This window comes from Falco naumanni, chromosome 12, assembly GCF_017639655.2.
Source record: "Falco naumanni isolate bFalNau1 chromosome 12, bFalNau1.pat, whole genome shotgun sequence".
Taxonomy (NCBI): Eukaryota; Metazoa; Chordata; class Aves; order Falconiformes; family Falconidae; genus Falco; species Falco naumanni.
In genome coordinates this window covers 12,172,744-12,192,329 of record NC_054065.1, presented here as the reverse complement: position 1 = coordinate 12,192,329, position 19,586 = coordinate 12,172,744, and the positions used below count along the sequence as shown (strand labels likewise).

Below are 19,586 nucleotides of genomic sequence, written 5' to 3'. Positions count from 1 at the left end.
TTTTCTCTGTTTATCTACACAAACTCTGAGGGATGAAATTTACCAAAAGCTTCAGCTTAGCACATTACAGCCTTGCAGCTGAAAATTCACATGAAAAATATGGGAGCTTTTTCGTATGACACAAAAACTTTTGGGAACATTTCCGAAGGATACCAGAAAGCTTGTCTAACATACAATGGTTCCTACTCAGCACAGCCCTCCAAACAAAGAGTAACAGATGCACAACTGGTATTAATAACAAAACATCTCCTCCCTCTTAGTCAAAAGAGGACAGCTAAGGACAAACACAGTTTCAGGGTACTTACCTACTCTGAAGTTAGTGGCTGTCAGAGTGTCAGCAGCATGGCCGTTTTCACTGATGAGGGTGGTGGTATTTCCCTTCTCACAGTTGTTCTGACAGTTGCCTTTGGTACAAGTCACTTTACAGATGCTGGGTGTAAAGACCACTTTGATGCGACCAGTGTGATTTCCCACTGTCAGTGGAGGCAAAGAAAAAAAGAAAAATAAACAGATCACTTTGGTATCCATTGATTTCCTTCAAAAAGTTTTGGGAAAAAAAAGGCGGGGTGGGGGGAGAAAAAGGCGACAGGTCTACAGGAGGAGGGCAGTCTGCAGTGCTCTCTCTCATAGATCTCCAGTGGTGTCTCTGAAACAGGAGTAGGAAGCTTAGCAAACAGAACTCCGGGATCCGCTCCAAAACCACATTTAAAGTCAAGTCACTGGAGTAGGATTAGTAATCACAATGCTGCACTTTATTCACAGGCAGACAAAGAGCAATACCAAGGGCATGACAGCTTAAATAGCCAACCCTGACAGGCAGATGTAATGTAAAGAGGCTGGCTGTGCACCTAGGGGTGAATAAACTCTTGTGTCCTCCTGCATACTTTTCCTGTTTCTGCATTTATTAAGTCACTATTTGTAGCTCGACCCCTGGAAATGTTTTAGGCATGCGGCATGTCTGAAAACATCTGTCTCAAATCTCCTGGCACCCCAGCCCAAAGTGGTCAAACCTTGTGACGCAGCTGCCTGGACCCAGTTTTTTCACAGTTTTTTGGCACTATTTTTCCACAAGGATTTACATATTATAGACTGAGCTTTGCTGTCAGTCTTTGTTTAAGCAATAAATAGCTCAGAGAAAAGGGTAAGTATCAATGCTTGAAAGTACTGGTTCTCAGATCAAAGACAGAAAATGGCTAGATTCTCTTTTTCTATATACTTCCTTACAGGCATTTAAAAAACTTAAATGTAATGAACACTGAGCAAACACTAACTTTGAATTAAGCTAAGAACTTCTTGTTACAGAATTTGGTTTAAAAACAGATGTATTTAATCCTATATCTAACAGCTGAAGACAAAAAAAGATATCAAAACTAGTCATTAGGAAAATCAGGGGAAACGAATAGATTCCATTTGCAATTATTTAAAAAGAAAACAGTTTGTCCTCTACACATTTACTAATAAATCCAACAAGTTCAAGTAAATATATCAAGGCATCTTTGTGGAAACTATTAATAAATACTTTCATATCAAACCTAACAATCCCAAGAAATGATGTACAGAAAGAAGAATCTCCTTCTTCCTCATGTCATAAAAATAAAAAAAAAGTTGCTGGGTAGTTGTTTAACCTAGTTTATGAAATACCCTGTGGACAAACATATTTTTGAAAATCTCAAGAAAATAAAGGAAATCTTCCCACTTCAAAAGAATATAAAGCCGCCTTATTTCTGGCCCTTCATAAACAAATAAAGTAAATGATTGTGCCAACTGTTTTGTCTACAGTAAAGTCATTGCTCTATTTGAACAGCAGCTGTAGTACAGATGCTCCCACCTTATACTCCCTAAACAATAGTTAGAAAAAGCACAGACAGACACAGGAATAAACTTTTTCAATTAAAGGCTAGTATTGTGATTTTAGTTGATACAGAAGACACCCTAGATTCTTGGATGCCAAGCATTTGTTATGAAAATTATTAATACACCTTTCCCAAAGAACAGACATAAGTGGCTTGTGAACTACTGAAGCTAGAACTTCTAAGCTTCCCTTCTATTAGACACTGCTTCCCAAGCAATACTGCCACCTTTGTATTTTATTTGCATAGTTTTATATATACCTTTTCCTCGAAAAGCCCAATACATTTTATATTTTCAGATGTTTTAGTAACATTTTTCCTTAAGGATGTGATCTAATTAAAAAAACACTGTTAGTTGAGTCACAAAAGTCAGTCTTGCCTACACGGTAAAAACCAGTATTGGGGGACCCACACAAATTTTCCAGCTTAGCTTAAAAAAAAAATATACAATTTTGGCTTTGCCAGTATACATGGAACTAAACTATGATTTAATTCTCTTTCAGAGTATTCTGTACTGTGTTGTTGAGTGCTGAGGTATATCAAAAATTAGACACAATGTTTATAACAAAACAACAACCCTCCCCCTATTTTTTAAATAGTTTCTATTACATAGTTCAATTTTACCAGAAAAATGGTGTAGCATAATTTTTTTGGTAGAAAAGATGCCTTAGTATGAGACTGAATTAGCATGTAAGTTTGGGAGTAACAAGATAGGAACAGCAGTTGAACAGTACCTTCAAAACCACAGGCCAGCATCTACAGAGGTAAAGAGTATCCACGAAAGAACATTTAAATGAAGCTTTTCAGGGAAGTAAGTAGTCTGAAAAATAACACGATGTATGACATAGCCCCTACAAATATTCAAATCATTATTCAGCAATGCTTTTGCTATAAAACAAACTCCATTCTCACAAATATTCCTGGTTGCAAAGAGCCAGAAATAAGACAGATTCATATTCTTCTGACATGGGAAGATTTTCTCCATCTTTTCCAGGTTTTTATTCTTCTTTTATGTTCTTCTCCTTGCCCAGTAGGCCACACAGCTTTTAACTTTCTCAATTCTTCTGGAGACATTTAGGAAGGATACAAAAATAATGATGGCTTCCAAGCTGAAAATTGACCAGCATATGAGAAGGTGATTCAAGGCAGAGACATTATCTTCATCTTTCTCTGTAGCTGTACTTAAGTAGACAGTACTATCCTCACAATCCTAAGGTTTAAGTACCTTAACAGCAAGCATAATCCATGCAGAATTAAACTGAAAACAGACCACAAAGGTTTCTCCTGAAAGGAAGCTTTTGGCAGAAACTGCAAGATTAGTGTCTTGGACTTCCTTGAATCCTCTCCCCTTCCCCTCTCTATAGTTTGCTGGATTTCAGGGTTGGTTGGGTTTTTTTCCCCTCTTCTCCAAAGAAGGGATGATTTAATTCCAAATCAGAAACTGTATCATTCCGTATCTCTTAGCTAGCTTGGCAGTATTAATGTTAAAAGCCACCATTTCACGCTAGAAAAAGCCCATTACTACTACAGTCTTGACCTCTTTTGGTTTTGAACCAGTTCATATTAAAAAAAGGACAGTGCGTTTTTAAGGTAGCATACATATTATTTTCCTCTTTAAACTCCAGAAGCTTTACTGATAATGCCACTGTGACATAGATATGACAAGATCTGCAACTTAGATTACCTCAAATTCATTTCCGGAAAAAAAAGATGGTGCTACAGCACTGCAACATACCTGGAATTATTTTTATATAAATATATAGACAGAAAAGTATCATAAACTCTTCAAAACCAATTTTAAACATGTGGAAATGAAACACCTCACTCTGCTCTTAAGTATAGCACCAGACTGAAGAAATACGAGTGTGAGACCAGATAAATAAATAAGCCTAATGAAAGACAACAAAACCAGAACATACACACACTAAATAAATAGCTAAGCTACTGAAAGAATGGCAGAACTAGTGATAAGCACAGATTGCTGTATTAATAAAGACAGGACAATCAAGATTACTAATACAGGCTAAAGCTTCATCCTTTAGCTAGGCAGCAAATTCACAATGAGTAGCCTCAGCCAACTATCCTGCCTCATACTCTAGGCTCACTCATACGTAAGAACTCTCAGATGTATTTGTCAAAGGAGATCAGTGGAAGAACATACCCATAATTTTCAAAATCTGTGAAACTCTCTTGAGTCAAATTTAAAAAAGAAAGATGCCTGGGTAAAGTGATGATTTTTTAGTTGAAAACTGGCACTGTGTGCATGTGATTTTCTTTCCATCTCTGTAAGTCACTATGATATAATATTATGAACACGACAAGCTCCTGCTGTGATAAATTTATGATTTAGCAACAACTGTAGGAGAAATGGAAAATATAAGCAAAAGGATTTCTTCATAGAATCGCTTCTGCCCCTACTGTCCATCATGACAAACTAACACTTTTTTTCTGCATTAGCAGAAAAACTGAATGAGTTAAGACAAAGCAGGGGGCAGGTTTTAGGTCCGGGTGGTCACAACAGCTCATGCAGCAATGCCTGGGCAGAGTCGTATAAGGGAAGGATTCCTCCTCTGCCTCCTGGGTTCTTTTGTCTGTAATGCTACTCTCAGCCTTCATTTCTTTCTAGAAGAATTTCTATAAACACATTTTTTTCTTGTCTTTATAGCTGCCCTCAGAGCTCCAGCATTCTGCAAAGATTTAACTAGACAGTATTCAATAGCTGTAGCGGATCTCAGAAGATTTGTGGCATGTCCCCGTTTTGCAGGAAGACAATGGACTAGCAAAACTAGTGAAAGCCGAACTGGTATTCGGTTAAAAAGATGACTGCACTGTACTGTCTGATAGGTCAAGTGGGGCAAAGAGAGAAAAATATTTTAACGTGTTGAAAAAAATTATTATGTTATTGTGTGTATGATGGTTTTGTGCTTCACAGTGATGTAGTCAAAAGGATTCACAATAAAAATCACAAGCAGTGGCTTATACTGTGGACTCAGCTGGTACAGCTTACGCATACATCTCATAATCCTTGCACAAAACTTCTTTCTGACTCTACTTTTAGAGAGGTTTGTGTTTTCTATAATACCTTCACTCACGACAAATATCTTGAGGCAAATCTCCTGAGGAAACAGAACTAAGCAAACTGTAGGCTTTCCATTAGTACCTCTAAGAAAGACTACTCTCTTCATTATGCCCTACTTCTGCACTGAATCCAGTATGTTTTCAGATGTGTATGTACACAGTGTCATCAGACCTGAAGATTCTATCTTAAGATTACATTCCCTTCCCAAAGACAATAGATTATCTTAGACAATTTCTTGTTTTCAAATGATAACCACGATGCACAAGGAGAACTTTGGAATAAAAATCTATCTTCTCAAATTAAAGCCAATAAGCTTTTAAACAGCAGATCCAACATATTAAATTCTCAGATGACCGTCTCCCTTTCTTTTTTCTTAATTAAATGCTGACAGAAAAAAAGGAAAGCAGCAGAAGGAAATTACTTATTTCCTAAACCAGGTGTCTCCCAGTTATTTCACCAGTCCACCTGGTTCAGTCCTTACTACTAAATATGCTTGTTCAGCCAAAAGGAAAGCTGGCATTGTATAAAAATCAACAACGCAAGTAAAATATTTAAGCTTTTAGAACTATTGTTTAATGACCTTTTTACACTTTTGACAATATATGAGGAAGCTCTGTTTTATTACCACTTAGTCATCAATTCAAAACAAATGGGGGGGGGGGGTGGGGGGTGGTGGAAGCAACCAAAACCGCAGTTCCCAAAGATCAGAACAAGTTGAAACTTGGCTGTCATACATGTTAGGTATATCAGCAACTAGAATATTTACTAATTCTAAGAGCTGATGGGGGGGAGGGGAGAGGAAAAAGCAAAAGAAGATAAAATAAGAAAGAGAGAGAAAGACACACTAGATTCACATACAGACCAGAGGCAGATCTTCCCTAAATTTCAGATTACACATTTTAAGGAATACAATCCTTTTTAGGCATAGAAAGGACTGAAAGAGCGAGAGATCACCTGATCTCCTCTCTTTTCTTTTTCCCAACACAGGATGAAACAGCGTTACACAAAAAGTGTGTCCAGCTTATTCTCAAAACCCTCTATTATGCAGATTCCACAACTTCCCTAAGGAACATATTCCAGTCCTTCAGCCTCTCTTGTTATTAAAGTATTCCTAACGCCTAACCCCATTTCCCCTGTTGCAATTCAAGTGCATTATTGCCCTGCCTTATCTACAGCAAACCGACAAAATCTTATTCCTCTGTGGATCAGTTTCTAACATACCTGAAGACCGCTACCATGAACGTCCCCCAGTCTCGTTTTCTCCAGACCAAAGCCATCTAAACTTTTTCAGCCTAATAGCCTGTATGTTACAGACCATTCTTTCTTGTCTTGTTTTTGACAGCACTCACTTGGTCCTCATCTTTCTTCAAATATGCTGTCCAAAATTACACAATACTACAGCTGAGGTCTGATGAGCGTTGGGGAACACAGAAAACTTACTTAATACAGCTTACCTAAAATGCTTCTGTTGGTGTAACTTATTTGTCTCCCCAACAGTGCACTACTGATATTTTACACTCAAAACCAGTCTGTAGGCTATGCCAAAGGGGCACAGATCTCCCAAATCTCTTTCTGATCTGTTGATATGGATGTGATCCCTGTGAAGCAAACGTGGAACATTTCTTACAAGACCTTAGCAGGACTGAATTCAGCCCTTACTCTGCTCTGAGCACAGGAGTAAAACCTTCTGCATTCAAACCTCACCCATCTGAAAACTAGGCAGAATATGAGCTTATTCTTTCTGTAACAGTCACAAGCACAAACAAGTCTGAAAACAATATGGATTCAAAAAGGCAAGGCACAGCTGCTGGGTAATTACATTTTTGGCTTTGATATACAGCGCCTATCTTCACGTAGGGCAATGCATCTTTGCTTTTTCCAGAAACTTTGTTACAGTACACTTGCACACCTCACACTCTGTTCCTTTTTCACAAGCTTTGGGAGAAATTAAAACATGGCAATGAAATTAAAAATAAGATGACCCAACTGTATTCAATCCCAGATCCAATGCGTTCTCTGATGCTTTAAAGCACTCCCAACAGCTCTGCACGAGGTGAGGTGTATGTGTACATACCCGCTCAGTCAAACATTTCTGAACAAGGCAGTAGTACATGAAGCTGTATTTTATTTACCATGTCTAGACAGCTATAGCTACACACTGACATGTAATTAAATTCCAGCATTCCTTCTACTTTTTTTTTTTTATTTCTGTGACTCCTTATTTTGCGGCATTTGTATAATCTTACAGGTATTTCATTAGTTAACACAGCTTAACCTTTGATATTTTGTCAGTTTTCAAATATTCAGTTCTACTGCCTTTGGGCAAACCAATGGGGCTTCGAAGAGTGAAAGCTAATCTAGCTGCCTATTGCAACAGTAGCTGAACAGTGATCTCCATAACTTCTTTTTGTTGCCATTCGTATCGTCACCATTATTGCTATAAACATTTCTCTATACACCTATTTCTGATTAGCCTTATCATTGGATCTCCACACCATTTCCTCCTTCTGTCCTGTTTATATGCTCCTACTACAATCTTCTCCCTCCAGTCAGAAATGAGCTCTCAGACTTCTTTCTTCTATTGCGCTCTTGTTTCTTTACCCTCTTTTTAAGCCTTGCTTGCTTCTTCAGCACCTTTGACAAGCAGAGAAATCATTCAGAAGACTTAATGCTTCCAAGCTAAGAAAGAAGGTAACTGAAAAGAAGGTATCTGGAAGAGCCTTTTTCCTTCCTGATCAGAGGGATACAATTTCTTTCTTGCTCCCTGTCACTGCAGAGAGAAAAGGGAGTTCTGCTGTTTTCCTCATCACCACCCTGCCAAAGAAACATAAAACTGAGCAAAAATTTTTGTCTATTCTGGGAAGGCCAAGTAACCCGTTCTTCAGTTCTCTTAATCTCAGTTTAAGACAGAGATTAAGGTAAACAGTGTATTGTTTTAAGTAATTTATTACAGCAAAACTTGCTCTAGTCAAGTCAGTTTTCTTCATTAATTTTTGGCAGATTCTGACACTCTGCTGTCTACAACACAGACTTGTGTTTTCTTTTATCTGTATGGCTGTCGCTTAAAGTATTGAAGGAGCACATACAGGCACAAGTACTGAGATCATTTTGAAAGACATTCATAATTGTATTAACAGGCCCCCCCCAGGAGCTCTTTGCTGATAAATTCTCTTACTGACACAGCCTCTTCAGATCAAGTCAGAGGAATTCACAGTAATTCCAATAATTTCTGTCCTATGTAAGTGCGTAACATAAAAATCACACGTACGTTTGAAGCCTGGGATCTCTGTCAGCAGGTTTTATGAATTACTTTTGTCTTCCTTGTCTTTTTTACCACTACAAAGAGTCTCTATGTGCAATCCTCAGGCAACAAACATCCTATCTTGAGCTACAGCCATTTACCATGTTTAAAGCAATTTTAAAAACTCTGATCAACAGTTGGTAATGAGAAATATGCATCATTCCCCTTACACAGTTCAGGATGTTCCAGAAAAAGGTACCAACCCAACTAAACTGAGACTGCAACGTGGTTTGAGATGTCTGACAGAACAGCCCAGAACCAATTCTATTCAATTAAGTTTATTAGTGGATAATTCTTTTAATCTTTTTTTGGTTTTGTTTATTTGTTTTAAAGGTATTACCAGTAGATCAGAACCACAAATAGATATGATGCTAAAAAGCTTAAATTTTATACTTGAGTTATACCACTAATCAGTCCTAGGTCTCTTGTATAAGGGATGAGAGAAGTTAATTGCATGGAGGAAGCAGCCTAACTAGCACACTGAACAGGAATGTGCCCAACCCATTACGCAGAAAACACTGAGGACTTAAGACAATTTAGTTCAAACACTTTTAGGACTCAGACACATTTCTTTGAGGAAATGGGAGACTGACTCTTCACTACAGCTGGGTTCCAAACCTCACCATGACTACACTAGTGTGCTCCTTAGGGAGCTAAATCCTGCAGGAGACTTGTTAACAAGGCTTAGTTGACTGCACTTCTGATAGGCAGGGAGACAAGTGCTTCAGCTGCGAGTCTGGGTGGGAAATAAGCAAAATATTAGCATTCAGGTGGCCTGGCATCTTCAGAGTGAAGCACTTCTGAAACAGAACTTCAAGCTCTTCAAGAATCTCATGCTTGAAATTTCACACCCATGCTTCAGGTTTCGGGCGAGACAACTCCAACTCCAAAAAACCCAGCACAGGATTTAGGACCACAAGCCTTTTTTAACTCCCACTTAACTTACTCAGATTCTTCAGTACCTAAAAGTGCATCTGGACTCTAAAGGCTTTCACTTGAGGGATAAGGGAACAAAAGCCAAAAAGCCTTACTGAGACAGAGACGTACATTTAGGACAGAAAGCCGTTCTACACAATGCTCATCTCAGCTGTAATGAAGCAGTAATGACTTCACAGCCCACCACAAGCAATTTTCCACTGAAGGAAGCTGCTGCATGCACTACTGCAGGAACTGCATGCTCTGATAATGAAGCCAGCATATTTGCACACAGACTTACAGCCATACAGGAGTTCAGGTGGGCACAGATGGACACACAGTATTAGCGCCATTGATGCTTTATTATTACCAGCTAAATACAACGGCTATTGTCCACGTTAGACTTTCAAGGAGATCTAAATTAGGCCTTTATACACTGGAAATGAGACTCATTCCCACCTGATCTCACTCACCTGAAACTAAGCATTTTGCCCAAGGTAACTATCTAGGCTCCTTTCATAATCAAGACGACAAACTCTACCCTGCCCTAAGGTAGTATTACAAGTCTTAAGTTGGAAGAGTGTTACTTCTTCAGAAAATAAATTGAGATAGACACCATTTCCCCCTCCCAGCATACATGACTCCCTTAAATGAGAAACCAAGTCTAAGATGTAACACTCAAAGTGTTTACCATTTCCAAGAAGAACAGGGAATAAAAATTAATTTAATATTACCTTACTAAGTGTATTCACTTAACACTCCGTTTCCTGAAAGGAAGCAACTGAAAAGCACTAAGGAAGTCAAACAAACTGTAAACAGTGACAAAAGACAGAACATCATGGAATTAAGTTATAAATAAACATTGCCCTCTCTGCATGCTGAATCACCATTAAAAATCTCTCTCAGCACTGCATAAATCCAGAATCTTTTTTCCTTTATTTTTCTGAAGAAAGGAAAAATGACGATAGAAATAAGGATGTCACTGATTCTGAATCTCAGTTTCACTGGCAATGAAAGAAACAACTTCTTGCAGTGTTTTTTTGGTTTTTTTTGTCAGCATTTGTTTATTCCTTCTGGCATGGGTAATGGCACTGACAGAGAAGAGTACTTTCACATCTTCTGTGAGTAAAACCAGACTTAACTACTTGCAACAGTCAGAACCAATTCTTGGTATCCAAGACCTGTAGCACAGCAATTCTGGAGTTAGCTTGGCTAAGGAACTTTTAATGTTTAATTGCATGAGTTCAATTGGTTTCTATATCCAAATAAATTACCATTTTTCAAACATGTCATAGAGGTTTTCCCCTACAGAATTTTCTGGAAAGCCTCTTCTCTTTTTCTTCTTAAGAAATCTTTGGTTTTGGAGCCAATTCTCTTTCATCACAGCAGTTGAGATGCATTTGTCTCAGTCTGTGTTTTCCCCTAGCTATAACACGTTTTGAACTCATTTTAATTTGCTTTGCCAGATCACCAGTCCGTTTTTCCAACATTTTTCCCCACACTGCTGTTTATCAGTCTTGGCCTCCATACTTTAATGCGTAGAGAGATGATCATTCATTTTTGGGTGAACATAACATTTAAATTAGTTCCTATAAAAGCATAGTCAGCCTTTGTCACAGTCAAGCAGACATTCAATTATTGGTGATCTCAGGGCCATAAAATCTTTTCAGAGTCCAAAGAGAAAAACACGGTACTTTTTTGGGGGTGCTGATTTACTGGCCTCCTCCGCTGTGAGCCCTTTATGGATACACAAACAAACTCAAAGACAGCTGAGAAAGGGTATTGTTAAAATGCCTGCAGCATTATTAGTATATTGAGAGAAGTAGTTTGTGTTTAATATGGAGTTGTTCTGTCTCCCAAGGATTTCAAAGAACACCATAGACTTTCATAATTGCTAAATAAACTGTGTTCATTTGTTAAAGTCATTTTTGTTCAGAATTTGTCACTACTACTTTTTTTAAAGCAAAGTGAATGGGCTGCTTGATTTGATAGAGTTAACTAGATCAACACTAATGCAGTTAGGTCAATTTATATTTGGAGTTTAGCCTCATTTCCATGTCCCACTGGAATCAAATGCTAACTTTAAACGGCTCTTATGAATTGTCATGCCTTTCAATAGCAGTACGGGTAATGCTCTTAAATGAGAAAGGAAAAGGATGCTTTACTAAAATTGTTTGGGTTTTGTTGTCAAAAAAGCCATGGTGTTGTCTGACCTTGATGCTGACTGCACAGAAGTTTTTTTTTAAATGTTTTAGAATGTCCCTGAAAAATCTCCCCTGCTTCTTGAGGGGGAGCAAAGGCTCTGGACACACATGCAAATATCTTGCATTTGAGAAAACAAGTCCCTGACATTTATACACTACCCCATTGCCTTATTTGTGTTTCATTATGTACAACCTCAGGAGCAAGACATCGGTGTCAGTGTCCATGAGTGACTGAAGTGAGTTTGTTTCCACGTTCCCTCCTAATAGACTGTGGTGTTATTTTTCAGTTATTTCTGCTTGTTAGCCTTCTAACTGTTCATTCTCTTTTTACCCAACTTATTCTGCTGGCTATACCCTGTGTAGTCAAGAGTACAGCCTTAACATCTCTCCCTTACCTCCAAATTTCCCAAACTTTCTATTTATAAAAGTTACCACTGTTCAGCTTTAATATCCATCCATACATATGTAGGCAGAACTTACAAGGAACACAATGCATCAGTTAAGGACAAGCCAGTGAGAGTACTATTTTGCTGTTTATGCAGAGTGGTTCCACAAATACCAAGAAGAGTGGAGAGAATATCTAACCTACTGAAGACCTGAGGGAGGTTTTCCCTTAAAGACACTGAATTGTGGTAGAATGTTGAATCATACAGATGCATTTACATGGAACACGTGTTGTATCTCTGTATGCATTTTTTTAAAACAGTAAAACATTTATGTATTTTACAGCTGTTTACCCATACTTACTGATGAGGAAATACTATTATTATGATGTAAGTGTCACATAGTGAAGTCAGAATGGTGCAATTTCACAAAAATAGTTTAAATTGCAATTTTGAAGCGACACCTGTTTTTGCTTAAATTAACCTATGAAGTCATCAGTGAAACCAGAATGTGTAAATTATGTATGAGCTTAAAGAGCTTCTCTAACTTATCAGTGTATCATGCTTCCAATAGTAGGAAAGCTATTGTTATGCCAAAATCTTAGCAGAGTATTCTGCACATCACAGTTCTCAGGGGTGGGACATTTTCTTCCACATTGATCTTATTTCACGTATATAAACATATGTAAAATTGTGTTGTAAAATGAGGCAATATATCAATAGTTAGAACAGTTACACAACTTTCATATGATTATTTCATCTTTACAGAAGAATTTAAGTGCTGCCCATGGAACCATGTGCAGATTCTAGAAGTCTAATACTCATACACACATACTTGTCCAACATGAAGCCACAACACACACAAGTAAGTCATAGTAGGGTGCTGCAAGCCTGTATTCACCAACCGTCGTGTAACCTGTACTACTTAAAATTTGAGACATGTTTTTATTTTTCTACCTAAAATAAAGAAACAAGTCTCCTTAATCCATTTTATAAGGCATTTTGGTGAAAACCAGAAAAAAAACATCTACTTAAAAGAAAGGAAAAAAGTCATCCATACTATTTAATTCTATAAACTTAACATGCAACTTCAATTGCAAATTTCACACACATGTGGTATTGCCTTCCTGATTTAAGAATGAAAATGAGCCCAATCTCTTTAACATTTATTTATCCATGGGATTACTTTATTATATAAACATATGCTTTATTCACTGCACACAATGCCATTGAAGCTGAGAGTAAGGTACTCTATACCTACTTTTCAGTTTTCCTTTTAGCGCAATTTCTGGTTGCCTCAGGTGCCAACTAATATATGTTCACAACATGCCTCTAAGACAGGGAAGTGGTGGCATCATCATTGTACACATGGAGATGTGTGGCCTGGTGAGGGATGTGTAAAAGTGTCCTACAAATACAGGCAACACCAGACAACTGATTTCAGAAGCCGAAATTTCACTTTTTTCAGCTTGAATGCCACTAAAAAACTAGCCCTCAAACATCTCAGGCTGGAAAACAAGACGTATATTTAAATAACTCTTCAGAAAATGCATTTAATAGCAAAAGGAGACAGAGTGAAAGTGAGAACTTCCTAGCCTCTTACTGCTGTAATAAATAGTTCTTACAATAACTGTGTTGAAAGGAATTTCAGAAAGCACACATTCTGTTTATAATTTGCTTATTATCACATACTTATATATTTTATATATATATAAACATATACATTTTAGACCAATAGAAACAGCACAGAATTGCATTAATTTTCTTCAGCATTATAAAGTCAGGGAGATCAGCGCTGATATTTAGAGGATATTTAGAGATCCATGCTCAGCTTGCACTGACTAGTGGTTACTGTTTAACAGTTAAAGGAGTAGTGAAAAATGTATGAGGCTGATAGACCCAAATTACCGAAAGTATCATCTTATAGACTACTAGGTTGCAAATAGAATTTTACAGTTGAAATTTCTGTGCTGATGAAATTGCTACTGTTAGACTCTTAGGGAATTTTTAACCCTGAGGTTTCAAATATTCAGGCAGATTATAGGTCAAGTGTGCTGGTATGTACTTAGAAGAAAGAAATGCATCCTTTGAGAATTACTCATAGCTCATGGTGGGCTTACATAAGACAGGCTATTTGGCCAGCCTCACCTACATGTTAAAAGTATTCTTGATGTTTACATTGCAAATGTTCAGATCCACATGATCTTATCCTTTTCAGTTTTTCTTTGCTGATAATATCAATTCCACTGCAAGTTTATTTTCATCACTATATATTCAGTCTTCCTACTGGTACTAAACCATATTTATACTTTCTCTGCAGCTGTCAGCCTAACCAACATGAGCTATTTTCATTTGCTTGAGAAGGCTCTGAATTTCCAAAGCCTTATCCTTAAGTATTTGCCAATTCTGTACAAAGACATCTGAAGATTAATTTGCAGTAGTAAATATATCAGTGTACTGATTAAATAGCATCAGATAGATGCTTTATGGTACAACAGACAATTTCAAAGCTTGAGAACAGAACAGCATTTCACCTCTAAAGACAAGCACTTGAAAATTATACAACACTATATTTATGAGTCCTGACTTTTCTCTCTCTTTCCATACTGAATGTGGTATGAGCCCTTTGAAAAAAAGCAATACATGGCCACAGAAAGAAAACAGCAATTACAATATGAGGCATAAGGAGACAGAATTAATTATGGAGTGAAATTGTGACCATTCTGAAAATTTGAATGAGTTAATGAACTCAAAAAATGTTTTATTCAGGTTCTTTAACATTATTTCCAGGGTGGGTTTATGGTTAATTTGTTGGTTTGTTGTTCGGTTTTTTTAAACAACAACAAAAAAACCCACAAAAAAACCCCAAAACAAAACCAAACCCAAAGCTTTTTAAAAATCACTATGAACAACTGCAGCAGCCTCACCAATTAGGCACAATGAATGAGAATTACAAATTTAGCACTAAAGAACTTAAAATTTTTATATGCAAACTTTATGACTAATTACACTAGCTAGTCTTCAGAGAAAGCTTTATAACCCACAGCACAGAAGATCAAAATGCTTGATAGTAGGAATGGCTGCTGGCAGGTAACTCACATCCCCGGATGACTTTAAATGCTATTATTTTAACCCCAATAGCTTCCTGAATTTTCAGGCTCTGTTGATGTGATATATAACTTTACAGTAAAATTCAGCTTAAAAGGCAAAAAAGAATAGACTATTTTGCCGTTTTTAGCAAGACTACTATACTGAAATATGTTCTGAAAGCTATCATAGAAGTGAAACTGCTCATAGATACACCAGAGTAAGTGTTCCAGGAGAAACTTTAAATGAATTTTTAATTGAAAAAAGTTTAATGTGACTATTTAACTCCTTCCTAGTCATGTCCCTCAGAGTACTGTATATAACAGAAGAGTTCCAATAAGCTAGGAAGAGCTAGAAGCACTGGCTCCCTTTGTCTTTGAGCTGCATAGAGTTGTCTCCTATACAACCTAGGATTTTTATACTCCTTGGCTAGCAAGGGTCAGAAGAGATGGACACAATCCAGTCCTGGTGGCCACTAATATCTTTATTTGGAGGAAAATTACAGCTGACTGGAAGAAAAGCAATGGTATCTTATTTGAAAAAGGGACAATTGTTTGATGTTTACAATGTGATTAAGTATCTTTTTGAATCTTCTAAGAAAGGGGTGTAGTGCTTTGCACTTGATCTTAAAGGCCTTTTCCAGCCTAAATGATTCTATGGTTCTGTACTTCACCACACTTAATGGTAATCAAAAGACCTCCAGCTGCCCACTGTTCTTCTCATTAGAGGCAAGATTCTAATTAACAATTGATGAACTTACACTTGAGGAAAAAATGAAGCAGGAGGTTGCATTTAAGTATAAAAGAACAGAGCATAAAGATGTGCAATGCAGAAATGCAAAGATATATAAAGAAACCATATTTACGGATTTAGAAGGAAAGGCTCTTCCCTAAATCCTCAGCAAAACACATTTCTCTCTGCTACAGCAGAGGAATTCTGTCAGCAGACTGCAAGTACCTTAGGTCTCCACGTTAATCAGTCCATTATTTAACTGCATGAACTTTTCTCCAAATCAAGCCAGCAGACGCTCTGTAATACCTAACCCATAATTCTTCAAGCTCTTCATCTTTAAGCCAAAACTTGTCCTCAGACTCCCCACACAATGGGGCATGAGCCAAGGCCACAAGCTGGGCACCTACGTAACCCCTTTTTTATAAATATGAAGCAGAAACTCTCATGCAGCCTCCATACTGTGCAGAAGTTCATAAACACATAATAAATTAAATATAGAGAAAAACAGTCACCAAAGAGTCCACAGTCCTGGACTCCAGCTTTCCAAGAAGGGTATCCATCATACTGAAGCAAAGAGAACTGTCATCTTACACTAACTACACTCATGGTTATGCCTACCCTACAAGTGTTCCTTCCTTATCTGAAGGAAACCTTCCTACAAAGGATTTCCTTATTTGAAGGAAAAAAATCTGAAGGAAGAACTATCATCTAAGAAATAGCATTATGAGATTCCAGCAGTGAATCAGGTTCAATTCTTCTTCTCTTCATCCAGGAAATCTGTTTTGCCTCTCAAGAGGATGCAGAATACTGGAGCATTTACTAATCTAAGAATTATCTTATGTTTAATTATTTTAACATTTTTCTGTCTTGTAGTGTTACTGCAATTCGGGTGAACAAAAAAAATCTCAAGATCTTAAAAAAAGAGGGGGGAGGGGCATGCTTTTGGTGGAGGAAAGAAGGGAGTATGCTCTTGGTGGTTGTACTCACATTGGAAAGGTGATGCAAGTTGATCCTGGCCCAGTCTCAGTGGTAATGAGCCCTCAGTGGACTGTTCTCCTGAAATCACTTTTTTTACTGGATAATATTTGGGTTTGATCACATATTCCTGTGTTTGGCCATGATGAAGATTCATCATCAGTGTCTGAGATGACAGGGGTATCATCCTGTTTTGGAAAAAAAACAACAACAAAAACAACAAAAAAAAACAGACAGAATGATCTAAGAATTAATAAATTAAACTTTAAAACTACTGGTAAACAATTAAAGACAATAAACTGTACTCAAAATTCCCAAAATAGTTTGGGAAACTTACTAGCTTCCAGTTAAGCACCTGATTTTCTGTGCATTTAGCATTCTCATTGTCTTGTCAGCTCAACAGCTAACAAATAAAGACTACGGGGATTATATCACTTCCTTTTCAACACAGCAAGAGAAATCTCATGGATACCTCAGAAAACGGAGGAATAGGAAAAAGCTCTCCTCAAAATCACGAGTTGGAACTCAACTCTGTTAGCACAGAGCTTTCCAGACTGGTCAGAGCAGCAGCACTGCATTCAAACCTCTCTCCATTTCTTACAACCACCATTTCACACGAGGTATCTTAAGTAGAACCTAAGCCCAGATGACCTTCCCCTTCTCTTCCCTGAAATCCTGTTCCCTTCTCTGCCATATTCTTCCACTCCCACATAGCTCCTCTTCCCCTTTTTCAGCCTGTCTCCCATCTCACAGAATCATTTAGGTTGGAAAAGACCCTTCAGATCGAGTTCAATTGTAAAATTAATGCTGCTGAGTCCACCACTAAACCACGTCCCTGAACACCATTCCTACATGTCTGGTGCTGAGCAAATGCCCCAGCTGCAGTTTTTTCTAAGGTGTCCTCCTGTTTCTGCAGCACTTATGTCTGCTGGCATTTGCAAGGTGCCTGCCAAGACAATGCTACATGTAAACATTCAGCCTCCAGCTGGTACATCTTTGACCTGAATTTGTAAGAGTGACCACAACGTGAAACTCAACGTACATAAAATCAAAGACATTTACATTTCAGATGTGTTTCTGTTTCCCAGCATCACATTACTTTCCCCATCCACTTACTCTTTGCCTGCACTATTGAACATCTGACAAATGTCCCATAACCACATGGCTTCCTTTAACAGCAAAACTATTTCCCTTTTCCTGTTAAACAAGATGATTCCTTCGAGCTCACTGATTCTCTCACTGCCAATCCCAGTTCCTTACTTGTATTATTAAATTCTTCCCTAAGACCTCAGCTTCTCACTGCACAAGATCTTTGCAACTTTCATAGAAAATCCCTTCTGCCCTGCTCAAGAAACATGGTTATTTAGTCACCAGCAGCAGTATGAATCATTTCTTTACTAGCAAACTGGCCTTCACTCTTCCAAGTGCTATCCAGCAATAAACAAGCAAGGGAGCAAATTGTGCAGCTCTTCACTATAAAAAATGAAACTGCAAGCTGCTTTGGAGCCCTGGGCGGCAGAGTTCCACTGCCTAGCAAGTACTAGCACACCCTCAAGTAACAAACCTACTAACAGCAAGTCTTCAAGAACTTGTAGCTAGTGTCAATCACACTGTAGAGATATGTGTTCCTCAGATAGTAGTATCAATTACTAACCCAACAACAGTGGCTACCAGGACTACATTTTCCTTTGTTCAAATGAAAGCAGAGCGAGATGCTGTACAACACCCTCACTTTCTTCTCAACTAAGGGTCTGTAATAAGTTCAGTCTGCGAAAGTGGAAAACCAGGAAAGTTACGGGATGTGTAACAACCATCCCTCAAAGAGGCACAGTTCTGCAGGGTAAGTAACTGTCCTCTGAAAATAATGCATGGGCCCTGTATCACAGAGGACAGCTAAGCAGCACTTCCCCACAGTGGTGAGACTGAAAAGTTTCAGCTGAATGAGAAGTTGGATGATAACTGTATTGTTTTCTGGCATGTGGAGCCTGAGACATCCCCATCTCCAAAGCAATGCCTGATTCCTTAGCCATGTTATTCAAGGATGCTTAGTAACTGCTGTAGCCAATGGATTTGTGGTTAGGACAGACAATGGGGTTTTGTCCTAAACAGATGCTCTTGTTAACTTGGATCAGTTTGAGAAAAAGTGCATTCATTAATAGAGACATTCTGGACTCTTACATACAACGGAAACATAACTCCTCAGATTATCTCCAAGTCAAATTTTTCTAATAGTGCTTACACAGTCTCATTACATTCAGTAAAAGTACTCTCTTCAGCTTCAGAGAAAATACTGTACTTTCTGTGTTGTCTTTAGGTATCCTACCAGCAGATCAAAGAGAGGCTTCAGGGACATTGGAGATCAGTTTCAAAATTCTACGGTCTAATAAGAAATATCACCAAGACAACATCAGCCTGTGATAAAGCTGAAGTCACTGCTTTCAGTACTGCTCACATATAAACTTCTTTTCTTTGAAGAGTCACTGCAATCCTTCGGGCACAAACCTTTTTTTTCCCCCTACAGGTCTCACATGACCCCTACATATAAGGACACCCACTTCTGTACCTGGACATAAGAGGGTCTATACTGAATTCTTCCCATGTGACATATAAGGAGACCACAACAACAAAGGTCAAAATACTACAGAAGCTGACACTACAGCAACCTGTTAGAAGTTAAAATATATTTAAGTTTAATGGCGGTGTGGTATTTGCCTGGACACAGATGTTGCCATTTCAGTGCCTGAGGGTTTTCTGTTAAGATTGTAACATGTTTAAAAGTGTTACCTTTTATATTGCCACATACCCAGTCACACTATAGTCCAGTGCCATCAACCTACATTAGAGTCCCATCATAACACTTGAAATTAAAATGATTTTTTTTAAAAAATCATTAAATAACTCAACAACACACCACACCAAAGACAGGAAAGCCATACACTGGAGGTTGAAAGTTTTACCGCAAGAATTCATAAAAAGTTGCCTCTTCCTTCCTTCTTAGGCATTGTAATTTTCTTCCTTAATTTAGCTTGCATTAAGTATTAATATTATTAAGGCAGTATA

General features: G+C 37.9%; 1 protein-coding gene across 8 annotated transcripts in view; it reads right to left on the bottom strand.

The window, feature by feature from the left end:
* The window catches only part of LTBP1 (latent transforming growth factor beta binding protein 1), a 197,264-nt gene that overhangs the window by 131,043 nt on the left and 46,635 nt on the right, over positions 1–19,586 (bottom strand). For 7 of the 8 annotated variants that reach the window (XM_040611957.1, XM_040611953.1, XM_040611952.1 and 4 more), the window contains 2 exons: positions 16,539–16,714; positions 306–473 (listed from right to left, as the gene is read on the bottom strand). In XM_040611957.1, the coding sequence (XP_040467891.1) occupies positions 306–473; positions 16,539–16,714 (344 nt within the window). Of the gene's footprint in view, positions 1–305; positions 631–16,538; positions 16,715–19,586 lie in introns of those variants that run through there. The other variant, XM_040611958.1, reaches the window with a different exon arrangement.